General features: G+C 48.2%; 1 protein-coding gene across 1 annotated transcript in view; it reads right to left on the bottom strand.

Moving 5' to 3' along the window:
• The window catches only part of LOC144104202 (glucose dehydrogenase [FAD, quinone]-like), an 87,785-nt gene extending 63,771 nt beyond the window's left edge, over positions 1–24,014 (bottom strand). Inside the window, exon 1 of the mRNA XM_077637074.1 lies at positions 22,164–24,014. Within this exon, the coding sequence (XP_077493200.1) occupies positions 22,164–22,293 (130 nt within the window). The 5' untranslated portion in view covers positions 22,294–24,014. The remainder of the gene's footprint in view (positions 1–22,163) is intronic.
• Positions 24,015–24,591: the final 577 nt, after the last annotated feature.

Genomic DNA, 24,591 nt, shown 5'->3' with positions numbered 1-24,591 from the left:
CAGGTGTCCAACGATATATGAGACAGATACTGCGCCATCTCCTTTCCCCCAAAAAGCCAATAAAAGAATAAAAAATAAATTAGTGAGAGGGCCACAGGGCAGCATTACAGTATCAACATCGCGCCTTTCTTGCCATTGATTCAAAACTACAGCATATAATCAAGGCTGGCCAAAATGAGTGCAACACCGTCCGCCCTCTACTGCACATTATGTAAACTCGTACTGTCTATAAGCCCGAATAAGCGTGTTGCAATCGACACGCACATGGTAATAGACACGTAAGCTCTCCTAGTTCGCCGTAGCGATCCTTGTAGAGTACAAGATAGATGCGGGTGATTAGAGTTAATAATAATAATAATAATTGGTTTTGGGGGAAAGGAAATGGCGCAGTATCTGTCTCATATATCTTTGGACACCTGAACCGCGCCGTAAGGGAAGGGATAAAGGAGGGAGTGAAAGAAGAAGGGAAGAGAGAGGTGCCGTAGTGGAGGGCTCCGGAATAATTTCGACCACCTGGGGATCTTTAACGTGCACTGACATCGCACAGCACACGGGCGCCTTAGCGTTTTTCCTCCATAAAAACGCAGCCGCCGCGGTCGGGTTCGAACCCGCTAACTCCGGATCAGTAGTCGAGCGCCCTAACCACTGAGCCACCGCGGCGGGGCTGATTAGAGTCCTCGCTTGCCATATGTGCAGAGCTATTAAACACGACCATCATTAGCCAATGCGCTGCGAATTTACAAGGTCAAGTTCAAGCAAAGGTCCTGAAACAAAGCCGAACAGTTATACATGAAACTTTAAAGCGCAACGTGTTCTCAGTATTGAAGAGGACAGACCTAACACGCAATGTTTATGAGCGTAGCGACGCACGACTGCGAATTGTTCCTCACTTTTATTTCTTTTTAATTTATTTATAATTTCTGTTTGCCTTTGCCCCGGCCCTAGTCACGGCTGTTACCAGCACTTACGCCGTGAATGCTTTTTTTTTTCTTGCGCTTGCTCTGCCTTCACTTCTTCCTGAAGGATCTTTAACGGTTCGTACTGCCACGCCCCCCCTCCCCTCGCGGCACAAGCCCCCTTGGGTTCATTCGCCTCGGCCACACCAATCTACTCCCCAGCTGGCATTATGTGACGCGGAGCTATAGCCTTACAGCGCTGCCCTAATTAGTGTTTCTAATGTGCATTCCACGGAGCGGACGCTTTTTGCCTCGGGCGTCTTCTGATCCCCCGCCCCGGACATTTAAGAGCACGACCGCACCACCACCACTCGCGAGATCGCCTCAACGTGACCGTGAGGCACTCGTGCACACAAACGGTGCTCTGCTGACCCACTCCGGGCTTGGCCAGAAAAAAAATAAATAAAGGTTACGCGTAGCAAGGTTGGAATATCTCCGCTTGGCGCCTCAACCACAAAATGTGCATGAACAAAACAGTATAAACAAAATGGCATAAACAAAGGGATCCAGTGTAAACAAAAGTATATTTTTCTCCCAACGGGACGTGTGCTTGTAGAGGTATTAACGCACGTTTGTTTTATATAAATATGCTTTTCTTTCTCTTTCTCTCTCTATGTGCAAGTGCACAAGCCGGTACGCCTCGGATTACGCGCCCAGTTTTGAAATATATGCTACAGCCACGCCTCGGAAACAACCACAGCCTGCGCAAGCGATCTCGCTGTGACGCATGACCGCGCGTCTGATGCATTGTCTTATACTCAGCGTGATTTTTCTTTTTCTTTTTGCAAATTCAGCGTTATATAGAAGTCAGGACTCTCTTACATGTTCTTGCGTACGCCGTGTTTACGTACGTTTATTTGTTTGTTTTTTTCCTCCGTGGTACTAAAGAAAATTGAGGGAGCGCCGCCGTTTTTTTTTACGATTGTTTAATGCGTCCTTTTCTTCTCTTTGGTGAACTTTTTCGGGCAGTTTTATGTCACGTTTTGCTCATTTGGTTTTATATCGTGAATATTTCTAGTTTTTATTGTTCAAGGAGTATAAGGCATGGCCTCGTTGATTTCGTTGGGGGGTTTTTTTGTCGGTATTTAGCGGGTCTATGTTCACCGCAGTCCTCGTTCAATCATGTGCTTCTGCAATGTTTCTTTAACAAATGTTCCCGCACTTGAAGTGCTGCAAACCTTAATAACGCTGTCCACTCACTCACTCTTCCGATAACACACACACACGCACACGCACACACGCACACACTCACACTCACAGAGAGTACAGTCGAACCCCGCTACAATAAAATTTACGCGGTGCGCGAAAAATTTCGTTGAAACATGAATTTCGGTGTGGCGAAATCAGCCCAAGAAACTAACATCTGACAGCACCGATCAAAGATATCATTTATTTCCAAAAAATTAGGTCATCTTGGCTTGCGTCCTTTCAGTGGACATGAGAGTCGTGGTGCGAGTTTCACACTCGGCCAACAACTGCATCGCGATGTCGTTGTCACGCGCAGCAATGACAAGCACGAATGGTGTCAAATGTGTTCATCGCATGCAATGCAGCTGCAAGAGCTGCGGTGGTGGAGTCTTTCGCCTTCACAATGGTTGAAAGCGTGCTATTGGAGATGGCGAAATCCGCAGCGATGTCACCATTCTTCCTCCCGCTTGAGGCTTCTCCGATTATGCGTGCTTTGTGCTCCAAAAGAAAGGAACTTGCGCTTTCTGCACGGCGTTGCCATGCTGCGTCGAGTCTGGCACACTAACAGAAGTGAAACACCGGACAATCGCACTGCGTCCGCTGCGCTTCTCTGTCGATATGACGGACTATATCGTACGATATGACGGACGACGTACGATACGACGGATGATACGACGTACGATACGACGGACGACGGACGATATGACGGACCATATCGAATGGCGCCACCCATTCGCCCTCGACGCACTATGGGGCACACATTGATTCCAGCAAGCGTTTTCGGTGAAATGAAACGCCGTGAACGCACGGACGGTGGCGTTACGCTTGTTTTGTCGTACAATAAATGATAAGCCCGTCTCCACTGAACAAAAATTTAGTCGAAACGCAAACACACCTGAAAAGGTAATTCGTTGTGGCGAGAACTAACATGCATTGTTTTCTATAGCTAGCTGACGGGGAATGTGCAATATTTCGTTCAAGCGGCGTTCGTTGTAGCGAGGTTCAACTGTATAGCATTTTAAGCCTCAGAACAGATGGATAACTTTGTCTGGCTTGAAATTTGAAACTCTAAGCCTTGAGAGCGATCGAACTCTTGAGCAACCGCATTCACGCCCTTGCCTATCGGAGAACGAAAAAAAAAACGCGTACGAAAAGCAATATAAGGCTGGCATAAACCAACCTCCCTGTTAGAAGCAGCGCTAAAATAGGGTCCAGTTGATTCTACAGCTTGTTTACTGCGCGCTACTACACAACACTACTGGCGACAAAAGAAATAGAAGCGCAGAAACGAAGCGCGAAATTTGTACACCTTTTTTTGTCGTCGGTAATGTTGAATATAGTGGCACGCAGCAAACAAGACCGCTGTTAGTAATGGGCTAAGCCATGCGTTCAGCCAGTATACTGTGGCATGCTTTGTCTACCTTCCCTCCACATCAACAGCTGCTGCTAAAACAAGTGCGACAGTCCCGCAGGGTTTGTAAGCAAATTTTATAAGCAAGGCTTATAAGCAAGGTTTATAAGTAAGGTTTATAAGAAAAGTAAGGTTCGCGTTCCCGATCCAAAACATCCAAAACGAGCCGACCGAAAACAGTGCCGAAAAGACGCGCGCGAATAAGTGTAAATAAAGGCTTATCGTGTTTTTCTCGAATAAAATAAAAGCTGTTTCGCTCTGGTTAGGCTATCGTAACTGAACCGGTCTCCAGGTAATTGATGCGACTACGCTGCATAATTAGCAGCACGCTGCAAGGAGCAGCCGCTTTATAACCGAGAGCTTAACGGCGAGTCCCGCTGGGCCCTCCCTGAGCACCCGCTGAGAGTAACGTTCACGAAACCAGTCCGCTGGCGAAGTTCTCGACCGCTCAGCGCCTCTTTACAACACAAACAGAGCGGACCTGTCCCGCTGAGCCGAGGCCACTTGACACGCTGGAAGACGAAGAGGCCGTCGGCACGCTCTTGACCGCGATTGGAAGTGCGCAACAGAGGACTGGTGCTTCAGGTGCATGACCTTGAAATTGGCGCCGCACGAAGAAAAAGTGCCTTGAATCAGAGATGAGAGGGTTATCGCACAATACAAGCTGGCTGCAGTTTTCATGCTCTCAAAGGGAATGCCACTCAGCTATGTAGCGGAAAGAACGCTTTGGAAGAGGCTACTGACAAGGAGCGCCTTCTACACAAGCCTTGCCTCAAAAGACGGCAGCCGTAGGTTGAAAGAAAAACGGTAGGGCGTTTTAAAAGAATATCAAACATAATTAGGCGTAAAAATTGTCGCCTCTCCGGCGCTGCCTATGGAACTTTAGGAGGAAGGCTGTTCAAGAGGGTGTTACTCTGTGTCTATGTCTTAGCCCTTCATACGAACCTCTGGGTGCTATTCAGTCTAGGACACTTCGAGAACAAAGATTCTGGCAGTGAGACATTGTCTGTAGCACTGGGAGCGTGTACTGACCCAACGGGCTCAAACGATTGGGTCGTCCCGCTGCACAAGCCGCAGCCTGTGGTTCTACCTGAATGGAGCCAGCGCTGCGCTTTTGTTAACTTGGTGCTGGATTAAAGCAACTCGACCTGCAGTCGCCGCAGGTAATCGGCTCACGGAGCCACAATTGCCATGCACTCTAAGTCCAATAAAACTAGCGAAACGCACTCCTCGCGTTTAGAGAATCTGTTCATCTCATTGACTGTAAAAGGAGGTACAAGGAATAGTTAGTACTGACGCTGTCGTAAATGTGAGTGCAAGGTTTAGGTGGGCGGATGAGATTGTGAGGTTTGTTGGAATAAGGGGGCCGCAGGTGGCGCAGGTCAGGCTATATAATGGAAGCGCTATGGGAGGCCTTGGTCATGCTGAGGACGTAGTTAGGCCGCCGATGATGATGATGACTCAGGTAGTGGCTGGAAGTGGTAAGGAGGCGGTCTATGGCATGCACTCAGAGGGATGACGACACTCGCCTACGTTAGTGCTTATCCAGTTCGTACTTTCCCGAAGCTTTATAGCGAGTGTAGTACACGTCATAAACTGTGGCCTTTGTAATAAAAATTGCCTCCCAAACTTCGTTTCGCCCTCGTCTTTTGTTCATGCGTAATCAGATTTTTAAAAAACGCGACATTATTTCGTAAGTTATTTTGTGATGCAAGTCTACGTATTATGTGGGCTTCAGAAGCGCTGCGAACATAACCCTTCCATCCTGTGTTCCGCAACAACGTGTCTATATCACTGGTCTTTTTTTTTTTTAATTCGTCTTTTCGCTTTCTAAATGGCGCACATTACACAATGCCACTTCTTTTTATGCAGCCGTGACCAGTTAAGTTTTACTTCAAAGCAGTCACTTACTACTACAGTGATACTAATGGGTTATACACTCTGGCGCCTGTTGCACAATACCACGCTCAAAAAAAAACAAATAGAAACGAGCATAACATTGTCCTTGATGCACTGGCTGAAATATCCACCAAGCATTTGGTCCACCCCCACCCACATCGCTCTCAACGTTGGACACAATCCTGGTTCAACAACCTTCGCAGTGCGATCAACTCGGCGTCGACTCGCTTTCCGTTGAACGCAGAAGATACACCTCGAGCCGTATATGTGTAACGACTATCATAACCCCTTTTTATCTAGCCCACGTTTTTTCGTGAAACTCCCTCACTCTCTCTCTGCTGTTCCAAGGTGCGACGTGTCTTCAAAGCGACGTCTTCACGACATTATTACGGCCTCTGACGGCCGCCTCGTCCTTTCTTATACATTCACACACACTTTCTGTTTTCTTCTTTACCTCGGAGATCCCGAATCGCGCATTGCCTTTATGGCTCTGTCACGGAACGGGGCCACCGCGCGCGGTTTTCACCGTACGAAACGCGCCGGACAGACGGCGACTCCTTCAAGCACGACATGGTTGCCCCGTTGACTTTCAAGCACTGACGATGTGCACAGAAAGTCGTTGACTGTACGGACGCGCCGTCAGGCATGCGTGTGCTGCGCGGGCAGAGGACGCTCTGCAATAGATTGTATTAGATTTTTGCAGGCTTCATGCCTTAAATGAACCCGAAACGAAACAAAAAAAATTATGTCAATGAAGAGTCTGAACTTTTTGCCTTCTACTAAGCAACGTCGACAAACAGCTGTTCGTCATACGACCAGGATGCAGTTGACGTATGCTCACATTGGCTGGAACGACTTCATGAAATGGTAATAAAGAACACACACGCGCGCGCGCGCACACACGCACGCGCACGCACACACGCTCGCACACACACACACACACACACACACACACACACACACACACACACACACACACACACACACACACACACACACACACACACACACACACACACACACACACACATGATGAGAAAGTCGTAGGCGACAAGAAGATAATGACTGTTTTTGCAGCCAGAATTATAGTATGGGAATGGAATTCGCCATTAACTTTGCCTGTCTGCATCTGCAAGCCGCAGAAAGTAACAGCGTACCTAGTAAGAACATTATACAAGAAATGTTGTTTGCTCAGCCATCAAATGGGATGTGTACACATTGGCCTAAAATATTACGTAACCAGACAGACAGACAGGCAGACAGACAGACAGACAGACAGACAGACAGACAGACAGACAGACAGACAGACAGACAGACAGACAGACAGACAGACAGACAGACAGACAGACAGACAGACAGACAGACAGACAGACAGACAGACAGACAGACAGACAGACAGACAGACAGACAGACAGACAGACAGACAGACAGACAGACAGACAGACAGACAGACAGACAGACAGACAGACAGACAGACAGACAGACAGACAGACAGACAGACAGACAGACAGACAGACAGACAGACAGTTGCCACGTTGTGAGATGCGTCCAAAAAGTATTTAGCAGCCCGGAAAAATGACACCCCTAACAACGATGAAGAAGGAGCTCTGGCGTACGTGACGATGGCGCTCAACGAGGAGGGGAAGGAGCAGCGACGGAGCGGCACCCGTGTTTGCGTGCGCTTGTTCTCTGCTATGCGGTGCCGGCAATGACGTCTCTGAGATGGGTGCAACTTCCCCGCCCCAGGAGTAGGACTTGCAGGGGGAGGGGGGGGGGGGGGCGGATGTGCCAACCGCTCGTGGTCACAGCAGGCTGCCCAAGAAGAGCATCGCGTCCGCCGGAGCGAGTCCCCGGCACGTACCGCTATGCGCTCCCTTGAGAGGAGGCTAGAAAGAGAAGAGGCATGTACAACCCCTTCTCTAGTCTCGCCCCACTGACTTCGCATCCCACGGTACTGCCCCATCCCCTCTTCTTCTATAGCCGTAGCCGGTTTAACTCTCTTTCGAACCCCGACGTTACGGGATGCGAGCACATCTTTCTTCCCAAGAGCAGCCCTTAGATATTGTTCTTGCAGGAAGTCTGCATGTATGCCATCATCTTCTGGCGGCCAGTTCCGAAAGCAGCGCTGGGATTTGCTTAGATTCGCATCGCCTTAATCACAGGCTAGATGCCCCCCGATGCGTGACGCCAGGTACGGCGCCAAATGGTCGCTACCCTTCGCCGAGAAATTTATGAAGAAACAATGCAATAACAGCTCCTTCGCATAAGCGAAGCACCAGTAAAGAAAAAAGTTCGGAGGAGGTAAATGGAAAAGTAAACATTTCAGTCCCACAGAATTGGACGCGTACATGGTTGTTGTCATGGGATGAATTCTCAACGGGTAGCTGATAATATTCTACAGAGAAATAGATACATTATACCTTAGTAAGTTTACTTAAAAACCCATTAACCAATCTGGCCAAGTAAGCAAAGCTTCGCATTCTCTTAACACAAAAAAGGGCGGATCAGCTAGATTTCAAACAAGCGGCCACAACTGCAGCAATATGACCTAAAAATAAGGTTGGTACGACATCTCCTCGTCATGATTACAGAGTGTTCGCTTCTCGCATGACGACTAATCGTCATCGGCATATGTATAATTGAGATGGACGGCTTCGGAATAGTCGGTTGCTTCACCCGCGAAATGAATCGACCTCACAAGACGGGCTCCACTAATTCATCATAGATTCGTTCCACGCTATATACCGTTAAAGAAAAAATGAAAACTACAGAATAAATAGAAATCAGAAATGTATAACGCTAACGAAAACACATGAAAATAGCATCAAGCTGCCACAGCCTTACTCTAAACAAAAGAACCCCCTCAGTCGGAGAGGAAGACATCAAAAGGCGCGCGCGTTTGGACGGGGGTCATTTGTAAAGGCAGTAAGCAGAGTTGGCGCCACGTTTGGTCACTAATGCCTATGTTCCATCATTTTGGAGCCACGCGGACAATTGATGCTTTTACGCAAACGCCACACAGCTGCGATGTTTCGATCGATCTTTTTGATTTTATTTATACTTCGTACGGTGCTTTGTCACACATTGCATGCAACTTGAGGGGTCACCGCTTTAAAGCAGGGTAAAAGTTGCCCCGAAAACTGGATAAAAGAGCATATTACCATGCTGGAAACTATGCATGCATACACACAGCTTTAAATTAGTATTGATACGCAATTTTAGTTGAATGTTTTTCTCTTTGTAGTGGTGCGTAACTTATTACTGCGCATGGACGACCGTGTGGTACTCGACTGTAACAGCAAATTAATTTATGATTGAATTTCTTTTGTCATGCTGCTTCGGTTTCAAAAGCCGAACGATGGCTTTTCCGTTAAAAAGTTGGTATAGGCCACGCGAGGCCCAAAAGAATTGCAGTAAAATAGCTGCTCCTTTATTTGTTATTATCTCCGCTCTCGAGGAAGTCTGGCTTTAGGGGCACAATGAATTAAAGCGAAGTAGCAGCGGCTATTTTGCAGTTTATTCATGCCTCCTCCCGTCACGTATCATGAATTAACTTTCACGTCACAGCCATTGTTCGGCGGTTGAAAACTAAACCACGTATAGTGTGTAACCCAAACCTGCGTAGGTTGAAATGCAGGTTTTAGGTGTTCCCTAGTGAGTTTTGAAGAACAGTAAGATTTTAGTTCTTGGAGTGAGCCTGAGTTTTGTTATTTTTTTTAAACAGCGTGTTATCAAAGCTCCCTGTGGTTCAGATGTTTTTTTTCTTTTGCACCACTTCTGGTGGGACACCTATTTTTGTTTCTTTTTTTCATAACGATCCCTCGTTACTGCAAAGTTAGGCGCGACGCACTTTTCCCAACTGGCCACGAAAACGTAACGGCCGAGGGGAACAAAGGCTGCGATGCCATTGACCAGCGACCCGGAAAGGCCGGCAGACGTGCCCTCCCGGCTACTATACACCCCCCCGATAGCTGTCTCGACGATCCAGATGAAAGGGCCATCTACATCAGGGGCGGAGATCGCTTTAGCCAGGCAAGGTCGCGGGGTCAACAACTGGTATATATAGCCTGTTGCTCGTCGCCGAGTCTTTCGCATCGCGTTTTAACGGCCGTCACGGAGAGGGCGGCGCAGTATCAATTGCCGTAGCATCCTTGCGAGGTTGCGGTCCCGCTATACGGTGAAATTTCACTCAGCGGCGCCATGCCTCTCACTGCCGTCCATCTGGCGACTGAAGTCGTTTCTCTTTCTTTCCTTCTTCCTTTCCTCCTTTCTTTCCTTTCTTCTTTTCCTTCTTTCTCTCTTTCTTCCTTTTTTCCTTTCCTTCTTTCTTTCTTTCTTTCTGTCACTTGCTACAACGCGTGGCGCCCTATGGGGTCATGTGTTCTGTTCAGTACTACACGCTTAGGTTGTCCATTCTTGCAATTTTCTATCACTTTTTCTTGCTTTTAGAGCGAGAACTCTACTCTTCGGGGTACAGCTTCCGATTTAGATGTGGATCCTCCGTCGCCGTATTCCTAGTCTGTGCCTATTTCACAAATTTCATTATTCCCAGCTCGAACAGCAGCCATACATCTGCGCACCGCCATCACGCACGTCTCACCGCATTGGTCTTCCGCTGAAAGTTTTACGCCAACGTTCCCGTACGACTACATTTTCCAAGTCATTTTTCCTCCGAACAGCAAGCCACTGAAACGAGCTTCCCCATGAAATTGCAGCCATCACCTGTCTATCAACCTTCCTAGAAAAAAATTACATCCCACCTGTCATCATGAAAAAATGTTTTGCTTCCTCGTGTTAACCCCACCCCTTATGGAAAACCCCCTACACAGGGTCTTTAAGGAAATAAAAATGAAATGAAATGAAATGAGACAATTCCCTTCAATGCCTCGCAAGGTCGACCGAACTTAACTGCGTGGTGGTATGGCCCAAGCTATGGTAGCATGACCACGTGATCACATGATTATAACCATCGGGTATCTGATCTTGACCTTTGACCTCGGCTCTTTATCTTGCCATTTCATATGAGACAGTGGGCACCACATCGACAATGACCTTAAATGACTCCCAAGGTCAACTGAACACTGCGCGTGGTGGTGGTAGTATAACAACGTGATCATATGATTATGACCATTGGGTACCTGATCTTTACCTTTGACCCTTGACCTTCACTTTTGATTTGAGGCAGTGGAGACTATGCTTAACAGAGCTTCCGCTCGCATAACTAGGTTGAAGCCACGTTGAACCCCGGCCAATTTTTTGTTTCTACTTAAAAACAGTTTTCGAGAACTGCTCCACCCCGCCGCGGTGGCTCAGTGGTTAGGGCGCTCGACTACTGATCCGGAGTTCCCGGGTTCAATCCCGACCGCGGCGGCTGCGTTTTTATGGAGGAAAAACGCTAAGGCGCCCGTGTGCTGTGCGATGTCAGTGCACGTTAAAGATCCCCAGGTGGTCGAAATTATTCCGGAGCCCTCCACTACGGCACCTATTCGTCTTTTCTTCTTTCACTCCCTCCCTTATCCCTTCCCTTACGGCGCGGTTCAGGTGTCCAAAGATATATGAGACAGATACTGCGCCATTTCCTTTCCCCCAAAACCAATTATTATTATTAAAACTGCTCCACTCAGGCAAACACCCTAAGCCTAAGCAACACGCGGGAAATGGGGCAGGGGCATTAAAGTGAGCCGGTGCCAACCAAAGGAGGGCCAAGGATCAGAACAATTGTCTGCACGTTGTTAATATCGTTACGCAGTTACTATAGCGACGTGACAGGAGGTCACGGTTGATGGGTCCTTCATTCCTTCAACGGAAACATTTGCAACTTTCCGAACTCGATCGACATGTAAATTACTATAGAGACCAAATTTTTCGTTGCATGTTTTTCTTCTTTGTAACGATGCATAAGACTTTACTAAAAAACATGGATCATCAGGCTACATCCACCTACGACCGATGAATAATTTATAGTTGAGCTCCTTCTCTAACCTGTTTCTGTTTCGGTTTCAACTTGCCGGCGATGACTACTACGTAAAAGCTGAGTGTAGGTCACGTAAGGCAAGAAAAAAAAAACAGCGATATAACCGCTAATACGTCGTTTTAATTCACTAAAACGCGAAAGTCAGTTTGCTTCAACAGCCGCAGTCGCAATAAGTGATGAATCACCGATTAAACTGCGGTTTTCTTTGGCTTTATTCATCTTTGCTGTGGCCTTTACTCACCTTCGGTCTGCTGCTGAAACCGAAACAAAAATAGATGAAATTCGACTATAAATTATTCAGTTGCCGTTGGCGAATACTGCGTGGCGACCCATGAACAATAATGTGTTACGCGTCATTACAAAGAAGAAAACATATAAACGTGATAAGGCGTCCATACGCCTTTACACCTATTTAGTGAGGCAGCAATTACTCATTTCCATTCACTCAGGTGCTGCCATACGGTTACAAAAAAAGCTATTTAGGTTTCGTAGAAACTTCGCAGGGAAGGAAATTTCGTGCTGGCCCGGCGTTCGAACCCGGAACCAGTGCTTCTCCGGGGCGATTGCTCTAACATCTGAAGAAACCAGGAAATCCAGCGGATGTCACGGCAAGGTTGAATTGATAAATTCGAAGCGATAACTCTGTTAGTCTCATGTGTTTTGGGGGAATCTGCTAATGTGGAATAAATTTGCATCGGGAACCACTTACTCATTAGCATCCAAGGGATGGGTTTGCCCTCCCGATCAGCCTAATAAAAAAAATTCTCCCTCTGTCCAGGACAAGCGGTTTTCTCTGAGTTAGAATGAGAGACCAAGACGAATTTTTTTTCTTTCAACAGCGAAGTTTCCATGAAAACTTTCCTTTGTAGCCGTATGGCTCGTCTGGGTGGATGCTAATGAGTAATTACTCTCTTATTACAAATCTACTCTATATTAGGTTAACTTTTTATCTTCAAGTTAACTGATTATAGCATCGATTCAAATCTATTATTTTTAAGCGCTGAGTGAAAACACGCCAACAAAATAAATGCGCCATAAATATCTGCATTCCTATTCTCTGAAGCGATTTATTTTCCTTTTTTAATAAAAAAATTGCTACTGGCAAAGGAAAATTTCGCGTCGAAGCAGTCGCCGCGCTACTTACGCCCCCCTTCCCTCAGTTACGACATTGGAGCATGGCGACCTTGTCAGTCATTTACACGAAGCTTAAGCCAGGCTCCCTCACAATGCAGCGCAAAATCCTAGCAGCATCTGGCACAGCCGGGCCTTCCGTCGTCCGCACGGACCTCACGACTCAACAGATGTCCAGTCCGGGCGGGCGGGCGGGCCGACCAGTTGGCAGTCTGAACACGCTCTGACTTGAAGCGAGCAGCCCTTCTCTGGCGGGTCGAAATCAAACCACGAGTCGCCCGAGCACAGCAACCTCAATTCGCGTCGCACGCGGCAACGGATTAGACGCCAGCGAGCAAAGAGAGCCACGCTACCAACCTCCTCCCGCCCAGCAACTCTCGAGTAGAACTCTGCAGATCTGCTCACGAATACGTGCCGTCCGCTGCGCCGGCGAACCGTGTACGCGCCGTAGACAGTCGGTCTCTCTGTGGCAGTGAGCCGCGTACCCTCATTGACGAGGAACGACACACTTTTCATTTCTGGCGCGTGCCTTGTGCCCGCCTTGATGGCTGTGGTGGCATCTACTCCGAAGTGAGGGGAAACCGGAGCTGAACGACAACCTGTCTTCGTCTCATTCTCCCTTCCGAAGTGAGGGTGTGGCTAGAAAGGAGGAAGGAAGCATCCCTCGCGCGTTGCAGCCAGGCGGCCGGGCAACTATGATGGCGGTTTGAGAGGGAAAAAGGTGAAAGACGAGGACAGTGTCGTTCCTTTTGTCTTTCCTTCAATCGAGTGAGCGGTGGGGAAGAGTGCATGGAAGCGCTTTGTAGTTCTTTCCACTCGTGTCATTCCATTTCGGGCCCAGCTTAGTCGGTGGCTTAGAGCTCTCTGGTATGCAGGGCAATAACTGGGTTTTCGCCTCCGACTTGCGGTAGACGTCGGAGCGGATTACCTTCGGAGATGGTGTGGACCGGGACCCCCTGGCTGCATATTTATAATACTTGGACACGGAAAGTCAGTCGTCTCACAGTTGGCGAGCTCGCGTCACTTCCGTACGCTTGTGTCCCAATGGAGCTGAGAATTTGTGAGCGGTCGTAAATGCGCATTTTCGAATGCTCACGTATGATCACGCACGTTCACGAATGATGTCCGCGGATTGGTAGCGCCTGCCGACACATATTGCCGCCTTGGCATGGGAGTTCACAGCCAAGCTGCTGGCATTTTCCGCGTTCTGTAACGCAACGTTATCCGAGACTTCGTGGTGGAAAACGTACTTGGAGATGTTAGGATAATATTCATCGTGATAGACGCCGTCTACTTGGCATGGCAGCGCTGTCTAGGCTTAGCGTAGTCAAGAAACCATAGTCTATATATGCGACGATCGCTGTCATTACGCCCCATATGTAGTTAACGGGAGTGTTAACCGACCCGGCAGGATTTTTATGAGCTTATACAATTAACAGCAAGTTTGGTGGAGCCTAAAATAAAGTGCTGATGTGAGTAAAATTTTGTTGCACACCTCCATAGCTAAAATTCACTCAAGTGTCCGTGTAATTTGTGGGCGTCTGCAAGCTGCCATATCTCTGGGTGTTAACTATTGCTAAAGAAAATCACTATTGAGCATGGTGGAGATTACTAATTAGTACACGTGCGAGTTAAAAACAACAATAAACTACATCTATTGTTAAACTCTCCTAGTGTCTCCAGCGCATTTTTTTTTCTTGTAATAAAATAAAGGAGAAGGTGTCTCAAAGCATAGGGTTCCGGCCTGCAAGGATTGACAAATAATAATAATAATAATAATTGGTTTTTAGGGAAAGGAAATGGCGCAGTACCTGTCTCATATATCGTTGGACACCTGAACGGCGCCGTAAGGGAAGGGATAAAGGAGGGAGTGAAAGAAGAAAGCAAGAGAGAGGTGCCGTAGTGGAGGGCTCCGGAATAATTTCGACCACCTGGGGATCTTTAACGTGCGCTGACATCGCACAGCACACGGGCGCCTTAGCGTTTTTCCTCCATAAAAACGCAGCCGCCCCGGTCGGGTTCGAACCCGGGAACTCCGGATCAGTAGTCGAGCGCCCTGACCACTGAGCCACCGCGGCGGGTAATTGACAAATGTGGGCTTTTATTATTTCGCCTATAAGCAGCTAATTTTTCCGATTCTCACGCAGTTGATAAAAAATCATCGTTCGTCATGGCGTTTTAATGCGGTACACTTCCATGTTTTATAATCTTTCAAAGGAGTACTTCACTTCAAACAACGTAAAAAAAAAATCATACTACCAAGGATGTCGAAGCAAATTCTATTGACCACTTTCCATGTCCTGTAGCACCATTTACACGGGTGAATACGTATAGGCGGAGGATAAATCAGTATGAGCGAATTAGCACGTGCTAATTGAGATCTCAGATCTCCCGTGAGCAGGCTTTCATATTTTTGCCCTTAACGTTTTGGCTATCGTCTAAAACGTTCTTCATCGGTCTTCTGTGGCAGTCTCAACTGCTACTTCCGAGCGAAAGAAAAAATTCTAAACAAAGATTTTGCTACTCGTCGCAAGAATGAACTATTATCTCCAATATTTCCATAACAGCAGCTTACAATTCACGGGAAAATTTTTTTTCCTGAAAATGCTGGACATGACATCAACAACGTTGCGCTACAAGAACGCGCGTGAAGCAAAAAAAAACAATAACAAAACAAAACACGCATCATGGCAATATCCCCCGCTTCCCACTTCATCTCGATAACCGGCCCGCACTCGACGCGGCCAGACGATGCGACCAGAAGAACCATCCGAGACGGATGAGACGAAGGACGAAGCCCGCGGCGCCTCGACTGCGTATCCAAATGGCTCAGAGGCTCAGCGTGGGTTCCACGTAGAGATTATTGGACGGAAAGGGCGAGGGTACCTGAAGGTTGCCAGCGCTCCCAGCAGAGACGTTCAAAAGAAGCCGAAGCACGTGGCATCAATGGCGTTTTCCATGAAAAGGGCAACTCGGCGGCGAAAAGAATACCCCTCCCCCCCCCCCCCCCCCCCCAAAAAAAAAATGAAAACCTGACAGCAAGGCAGGTGCAGAAAGGACGAGTCGGCGAGAAAGGCGTTGGGGGAGTTTGGAGAAGAGGGAGACGAAAGTGGGGGCAGGGGGAGAGGCTGCTGACGTCAGCACAAATGCGTAGGTAGGCATGTCAACCGACAGCGGAAGATTACCGCAGCTGCCCTCGACCGCACCTGTACAGAAGTGAAGGCAAGGTGCAGGCTTCGAGGCGCGCTGAATGCCAAACAACTCAGTTTTGAATGCGTGCAGCAGCCCTGCTATCGAGAAGATTCTTACCTTGGGTCCTCATCGCTGTCCCTAGAAGTCTGTGAGGAATCACTGACTTGAATTGTTTTTTTAGGAAAGGAAATGACGTCGTAACTGTCTCACTTATCTCGGCGGACACCCGAGCCGCACCGTAAAGGACGGGATAAAGGAAGGAGTGAAAGAAGAAAGGAAGGAAGAGGTGCCGTGGTGGAGGTGTCTCCGCAAAAACTACGACCACCTGGGGTTCTTTGAGGTGCACTGACATCGCACAGCACAAGGGCGCCTTTTGCGTTCCGCCTCCAACGAAACGCGGTCGCGAACTGAGCGCGGCCAGGGTACTCCGGCTCAGTGTACGAGCGCCTTAACCACTAAGCCACCGCAGCTGGTAAATCACAGACCTAGCATTACTCGTTTCCGTCATGTTGCGTGTGATGAAGTAGAGCACGTTGCGAATGTAAGAGGAATCGGTCCATCGGTGCGTCCCAGTGGGGCAGTGCTAAGAACGTCGGCTACAGAACAGGTCTGCCGGCGGGCGTGCGCGGTTTCCTCCAGCGCTGCACTCAATTTGGCCGGAGTGATTGTGAACAAACCAACCAGGGCACGGGGTTGGTGGTGGCCTCGCGAAAGTTGCCCGGTAGACATGGGAGGCCAAATATCTTCTCGCCGTTCGCGGAACGCCGAGGTGGGTCGGTCATTGGGTCACATCGAAGACGGAAGGGCCGATGAGAGAGCGCGCTTCGCGAGCACGTGGTGTTGGCATGCACGGCCGATCGACTGTCCGCGAAGGACCGGAGGTGAACCGGACTCCGCATAGACAATCACTGGTTTCGGCAATCGCCTTTGTATCCGCACGTGGTTTCATTCACTAAACCTTGGTCAGCGCATAATGACAACGGCGGCGTTGCGCGACGTCTCGCGAAACACTGCCCGAACAAGGTTATTGAACAATTACCAGACAATGCGGAAATGACTATCATGCTTCGCTTTTTTTTTTGCTCGACATCAAAAGGTATACGCGATTGGAATTCAATTGACCAGGTATTCGATTTACAAAGAATGTGGTCTAATGGCCTGTGTTTCGAGATGTTCTAGAGCTGGGGCGTCCAGACAGGCATATGCAGAACCTCACCGAATATAATCTTTTTAGTGTAGAGCAACTAAATGAAGGAGGCATGCCATTTTTTTTTTTATATCTTGAAACAAAGCTGACGGTAACAGTGAATCCCACTCACGCAGCGATTGCTCACTGTGCCTGTGCATTAAGACGCCCCATTCGTGAAGCAAGCACCTTGAAGTTCAGCTGTCTTTAGAGGCACAAATGAAAGGGGGGTACAGATGCCAGAGAGTCACGACCCGCACTTGTACACGCGAGGACACGCAGTTTGGCCACTCTTGTTCTAGAGCATATAAGCGAGTTTCATGCAGTCAGCATAGCGTTGCCCAGATAACTAAAAGGAATTTCAACCTGACCAGATCTCGTACGTGGGGTCGTTCATCAGTTCGCTCAGCTTACGGAAACGGCTTTTGTGAGCTAACTAAGAAATTTAGCTTGAAGAAAAAAAAGTTTTAAAGCGATACCGGGACGAGACGTCATTCAGAAAACGCCGTTCATTCAAGACCTCGCCGTCGGGGCTCGACTGTTCCAGACAAGAACTCGCCAAAGAACGTGACCACTGCATCACGAATTCAAGGGGAATCAGAGGAAAAGGTCCCGGTTGCATCATCTCCACGTCCACGGCGGCAGAAGAACAAAAGACGACCGCCAGAAGTCACCGCTGCGGCGTACACAATGGCCTCCGGAAAAGGAAGGAATGCAACAGAAAGATGCGAGTTGCGTCCGATGGAGGAAATAGCGCTGGAAACAAGTAACATCAAATGCCTCGTGGGGAAGGAAGCAAGATCCACACAAGATAGACACGGAGATAAATTATACCTCGCAATGGGACCGAGGATGTGGATGAGGGGGGAGAGGGGGGGGGGGCGGGGAAGCAGTTTTTTTATTTCCTTTTTCCTTGTTGTGGAAGCGTCCTCGGGCAGGGATACTCCGGATGAGCTGCATTTCGTATTGGGTCATCTAGGCTTGCATCAGCTGCATTGACCTCGAACCAATCAAAATGCTTCAGGCGTACGGGTCTCACGTGAAAACAAAATACGCTAGGTGTTGGCTGCCTATACCTTGGCCAAATGCCTGAAGAACAAATAAAACCCGACTCTTATGCTTTGCGTATTATGACGCTAGCATTAGTACAGAACATTTCTAAAGTTACGGACAACGCAGCGAACTATGGAAGGAATAATTATAGGTGCAATGTTAAGAGACCGGAAGCGGGCAGAGTGGGCGAGGAAACAAGCGCGGGTTAATGACGTCTTCGTCGAAGTCAAGTGGAGGAAATGGTTTCGGCAGAGCATGTAATGCGAAGCAAAGATAACCGCTGGTTCTTGAAGGTAACGGAGTGAATTGCAAGAGAAGGCAAGCGTAGCAGGGGCAGCAGAAATTTTGGGGGGCTGCAAAACAAAACATTTGTCCCAGGAAATGACGCCAGGAATACATTTAACTCAAGTTGTTGAGCAGTCCAGAATTCATCTCCGCCTAATAATAAGCAAAAAACGGCGCATAAACTTTACGAAGAAGTGTAAGAGCTTTATGAAAGATATTATTGTTCTCTTTAGTATGTGTGCAGAAAAGTGGAAGTTGGAAGAAGAAAAAAAGCAGATGCCGCCGCACTGGCTTTGTCGATGTAAATGCAGATTAATCAATCAATGAAAATAATTTATTGAGAAGCCTTCCCCGGTGACTGCGTGGAGCCTCTAGTCCAGGGCTCCTGCAAAGACTGCAGCAGCTCTGCAGCCTGCATTGAACTAGTGACAGGAACAGTGGGAGGAGTCTGTGTCGAGCTAAATGCAGGTGAACATCATTTAATTTACGTAGCTGTCAAAGGAGCGTAACTCGACCTAAAGAAATAGTAGGGGAATGGGTAATGGGTGGTAGAAGATGAAAATATCGAAGTTACATCATACAAATGGACGAAAGTAAAGGAAACGTGCGACAAAATGGTATTCACTTCTGTATAAAACAGGTGTATCATTTTTACACAGGCTGCTTACATGCGGGAAATTGTTCGTTGTTTACAAGGTGTGGCGCGGTTCGACAATCTGCCTGCCACTGTTCCAAATCGCATGCGAAAAGAACTGCAAAATGCTGAACCTTGAGGTAAACCTTGTTCAAACGAATTTTCGTTGAATAGTGAAAGCGGTGCACAGCAGACCTACATTTACTCATCGGGCTTCAAGCAGAGCTTGTTTATTGTTCAGTACGTTACGAATCTGTAGGCGGCCAAGAGCGGGAGAGTAGCCTCGTTTACATGAGCCCGACAGGAACAGATGGAGTCAGGCGTCGTGCATGCTGAGCAAGGCCTCCTCCAAATCGACAACTGTGTGTTTACATGAACTCGATCTTAGCGAGTCAGGACCGGAGCAAGTGCAGCGATACCCAGTGTCGAGTAGCGCAGTGCGAGCGTGCAATGCAAGCCTCCAAGATCGTGGCACAACGGCTATCTCAGAGGCACGACAGGGCAAGGGACGGACAATTCCCATACACCACCCCCAACGCATTGTCGGCGGACAGCGACCCCTGGCGTAAAGGAGAAACAATAAATATGAAAATGAGTTGCTATGGTAACGACAACCCCACAGTACACGACACATAGTCTTTAAACAAGGAATTTATTCCACAGCAGCTGTTTGTTTCGCCCGACAGGCTTCTCCTGTTATTCTTACTTGGCATTGTTGTTAATGGTGTGTTAATGTAGGTTAAGTAGGATGTGGAGATCAGAAGCTGAGAATAGGAACACCGTAGTGCATGAACATGAATTTCGACCAGCTTGGGTTCATTAACATTGTACTAACAACTTACAGCACACGGAAGATTTTGCGTTTAATAATCATTAGTTCTCATTATTGAGCTTTAAGTATTAGTTATAAAATGTATGATACTAGAAGCGCGATACGTTGTATTAATACGCCGCATTGTTTCAGTGCAGGGAGCACCACATGGTCATCCCTTTCATCTTTCTTTCCCACGGAAAAAAAAATCGCAGAAGCGATAAAAACAGCGCTCTAGAACGCACCCGGTTGCGTGTCATTGTTCATCTGTGGGCAACAACAACAGCAACAACACTGACCCTGCAACACGACTCTTGCGCGCCACCCGGGTGAAGTATATACACTATTACATCGCAATAAGGAAACAAAAAGGCAAGCAAAAAAATTAATGCCACTAAGCATGCACGCAAGGCGGAAGCCTTGTTGCGCGGACGTGACACGCACGCTCCGTGCCGGCGTCATTAGGCGTTTTTAAACACAATGGGCCGACAGCGCGCACACTTCAAGTTATCGCCCTCAGGGGGCGCGCTCAACACCGAAAGAGTAACATGTGCCCGAGGCATTCGAGTCCGTGTGAATGGCCGTAAGGAGGAGCGATGAAGACTTCCGCGTGTTGTTTAACGGAGGTGTTCCTTCTACGTGGTCAGTCATGGTCAGGGTCACGCTCCAGACACAAGCACGACGAAACCGTGAATTACGGATCTACGGAGCTGTTAAAACGCAACGCGTGACCTTTTAAGGCCGACACTAGTAACCTCGAGCAGTGAAACGTTGGAAATTTTTCCCGCTAGGACGACCGAATCCTTTTGGGCTTAGAAATCGGCCTGGTTATCGCCGCAATGTGTGGAAAGGTTTCTCAGACCATTCTGTGCCCTCTGTTGAAGAATGAGAAGACAAACAATCGGCAATCACAGTTATCGCGGCGTAGATGCTTTATCTGAGGTAATCATATAACGTCACGGGTGCCATTTTGCGGTAGAGAGGATAGCTTCATCAGTGCAAACCAAAGCGAGTAGCGATAGCAGATTAGATATGCCTTCAGTCTTTCTCCGTGCCACTTGCACGACAAAATGGCCTTCACTTTGACTTCGATGAGTTATCCCTGTAGAAAATAAACTATTAGCGATAAAGCGAAATTGTGCAGAAATTTTTGGCCCTGCCTAGTCATAATTTATTCAATGATCTGATGCAATTTCAAACCTCCGGAACTTAGCTGCAGCAAAGTCTCGAGTATAAAAGAAAGATTCGCACAATGACGTCACCGGAACGATGAAAATTGCACCGCGGGGCTGCCGTAACGCCAAGCTTTGCGAACACACCTGGCCCTTTTGTTATCGACGTGTTCGCAACCGCAGCGCCGAGCGTTGATATCTAGTCTGTATCTAGTAGTGCTAGTCTATTTTACTCGCAACTGTACTATCGCGATCAAAAGTTTACGGCCCAAAAAATATTGATTTCTACGTAATCACGTAATTCACAAGCCTGAAATGTTGCGAAGTACGAGGGGGCATGCATGCTCTTTTCGCTGGTAGCAATACTGCACGACTGGGTGGAGAGGCAGAGCTGCAATAAAGTATTTCCCGAAAATACGCGTCCCGTAATATTCTACGTACATTCTTCAGCGTTCGTTCTTCGAAACTTTCCATAAGTCTACTTTCTATCTTTTCGTGCTTAAACGCGTAAAACATTAATTAAAGCTGCACCAAAACTCAAAAGTACAAAGGTTCTAGAAACGGCAACATCGGTAATGCCAGATTAACAAAAAGCTTCCTCATTTATCTTCTCCACTTTTATTGTTGATTTTTGTCGTTACGACAGGAGACTTCTAAATACTGCAGAACATCGTGTTCTTACTAAAAGAATCTCTCTCTTGGCAGGTCTCAAAATACTACAGGAATATCTGTTGTGGGAACAGAAAATTTCCTGTCTTGTGTCCGTGAACAAGTGTAACGGAAAAGCGATTAGTTCGCTGAATATGATGGCAAAGTCTAAATAAAAGTCCAAGAGGAAAGACTGTCGCAGTTTCGATAAGCAGTAAGACGAGCGGAATATCGTCAAGAAGACTGCAGTATGGAAGGGGAATCTGAGCACAAAAATGCAAGGAGTTAAGACCTTAAAAGGACGTATTGGCTGCCTGCCAGTCGATTGAGTCAATGATCTCCTGAGAGTATTATCTCCGACCTCTACTCAAGTATTCCCCGCACACATCTATATTGCACAATGATTGTGGTTTGTGGACTGGTTTAAACTGCACGAAATTGCGCAAGCTATGAGGGTCGCCGTAGGGGAGGGCTCCGGATGAATTTAGACCACCTGGCTGTCTTTAGTGTGCGCTTTCACCGCACTGCACACGGGTGCTCCCGCAACCTTGGGATCAGCAGCCGAAGGCCAAAGCTCCTGAGCCACCGCGGCGGGTCATTGTACAATGAATGAAAGTACTCACCGATAATGTAGTCATATTCCTTCTGAATGTGCTCGCTCTGGAACGGCACTATTCGCTCGCCGAAGCGAAGGAACAGGAACGCTGTGAAAGGGATGATCGCAGGGACGAATGGTATATCCAGGGCAACCATGGCGTTGTCTAACAAGATCGTACGGTGGAATTCACGAGCACACACACACACGCACCAAACAGCTCTTGCTCGCTGATGTCGCTTCAAGTTACACTCGAGGTGCTTTCAGCAGTGCATTCACCAACGTGAAACTTGCTGGCGTTGAACGCCGGTATGATTAAATTAATGGCTCCAAGGAACTGGCGAGATACATTCAAGCACGTACATTCGACTTCGGACAAATTTTGTCAAACGTTCGCTTGGCACCATTGACGCCTATCAAATAGCGAAACTATGAGATGAGGCCGGCAAAATCCAGGCACTGTTGGGATCAACTGAGTTGTTGCACTTGTCCTGAGTAAGCGTTGATGCAGAGGAATACTCAACGTTGGCTGGCTCGTATTTATTCTCTTTTAAGGGCTTTTTTTGAGTTCACGGAAATGACATTAAAATCCTAAACAACCAGCTGATCAGCGCCTCCTTACGTTCACGTACGACGCGTAGAGGAAACCTTCATCGACAAGTCCTGAGAGCGCCACAGCTTTGTTGTTCAGTCTTTCAATATCTCAACAAACATCCATTCCACAAACCGGTCTTGAAACCACAGCTGCACTTCAAGTCCGCTTCATAAAATTCTTCACGCGCGCCACACCTCGAAATACCATTTAAATCGGTCACAAAATTGCAGGTATTCCTGCCACGAGTGGTGAGCGACGTCCTTGTCGACGTATCACAGTGTTCGCCAGCAGCCGACGAGCAGCCGTCAAGAGTCGGCGGCATCCAGGGCTATGAGAAAGTGGGCTCGTGGAAATGTACGCACTGCACCGAACTCCACGTCAATAACTTTCCCTGGCTGGTCGACAGCACCGCCGAACACTGCCCACGCAGCAGCAAAACGGGCCGGGATGCTTTGTGAGGCCGCAGAAAAAAAAAAAAAGTCGTGGAAAGAAAATAAATGAGAAGAAGCCTGCACTCCCCGAGCTGGGGACAGTCAACTTTCAACGGTGGAGGTTCCCCGACTCCCGCACAATAGGCGTTACAAAAGAAAGATTGACGTAACTAATCGGACAGTGGCCCGTCGTTTTTGGCGTTCCTATCGCACTGAGTCGCCGGTTGCCGGTGGTAGAGGACCACAGGGCAGTAGCAAACGGAGCTGTCTTGCGCGAACATGCAACTGCGCTCCTGCCCCTGTGAAGAGAGGTACTTCAGTTATGCAGAAGCGCTACTGCTCAGTTTCGGGAGCTCCGTCGTCCGTTGGTGAAGATCTATGTCGATGAATCGCTAAGCACTGACTTCGGCGCACCTCGGCGATTTTCGTTAGGAGTCGAACGTGCTGCCTGCACACTGGGAACGACAGACGCCAAGTTCCAGAAGGTTTGATGAAGAAGTGCGATGAGATGCTCCTCGGTTGGTCTGCGACGGATGGGCACCAAATTCCAGAAGCCAAGTTTCAGATGTCCGGGTGATAAGGAAGAAGAATGAATTCCTCTGAGGTCTGTGACGCACGTGAGTCAAGACCACCGATGATAAAGAACTGTCCCTGATGATGCAAGATAATCAAGTTCCAGAAGCCCGGTAGACGAGGACGAAGGAACGATGCCTGGCTGGCGCACCGGATTCAGTCCACGCGTGCCGTGCCGCAATGCCTCCTCCGCGTGGTGCCTTGAACTTGGCCGAGAAACCAGCGTACCTGAGGAGGTAAGACCCGCTCACCCGCTTCTGACGGCCGCCCGCCGTACTCTGGCCCCGACGGGGAGGGCGCACGGGGGCGAAAACGGCACGCTTGCTACGCTGCCGCCGCCGGCTCGCTCGGTTGGTTGGTTGGCCCCGCACTGGCGACGCAAAAAGAAAGAAAAAGCAACAAGGAGATCTCCTCCGAGACACGCTTCAGGAGAGAGATAAACGTCGACGTGGGGGAGGGATACGGCGGACTGCTGCGGCTGCTTCTTGCATTCGTTTGGGAAGCCGCCCGCTACGGCACCGCTCGTCCCCCTTGCAGCGGAGTCAGCCTCCTTTCTCCTCAGGCTAACCCCTTTCTTACTCTTCTCCTGTTCTTCTTGGCTACTCCGCACTAGCATGCAAATCGTTCTTTCTTCATAGTTTCTGGTGACCCGTCCTAGCAATAACGATTCTCCGTTCTTAATTTCGCTCAATGTTTCATTGTTTCCCTGTGCGTCTTGCTCGGGCATTGCCGGCTCGCAGTGGCGGTTCTGGTATTCTACTTAATTCATTTCCGGAACGTAATGCCTTTCTATGCTTTTGTTTTTGTGTAGAGAGAACATTTCTTCAGAAAAGAAAACACGGATGTTGAAGCGTTCA

Source organism: Amblyomma americanum, chromosome 9 (assembly GCF_052857255.1).
Source record: "Amblyomma americanum isolate KBUSLIRL-KWMA chromosome 9, ASM5285725v1, whole genome shotgun sequence".
NCBI classification, from domain to species: Eukaryota; Metazoa; Arthropoda; class Arachnida; order Ixodida; family Ixodidae; genus Amblyomma; species Amblyomma americanum.
Note: the sequence above shows the minus strand (reverse complement) of the source record. Positions and strands in the feature narration are given on the sequence as shown.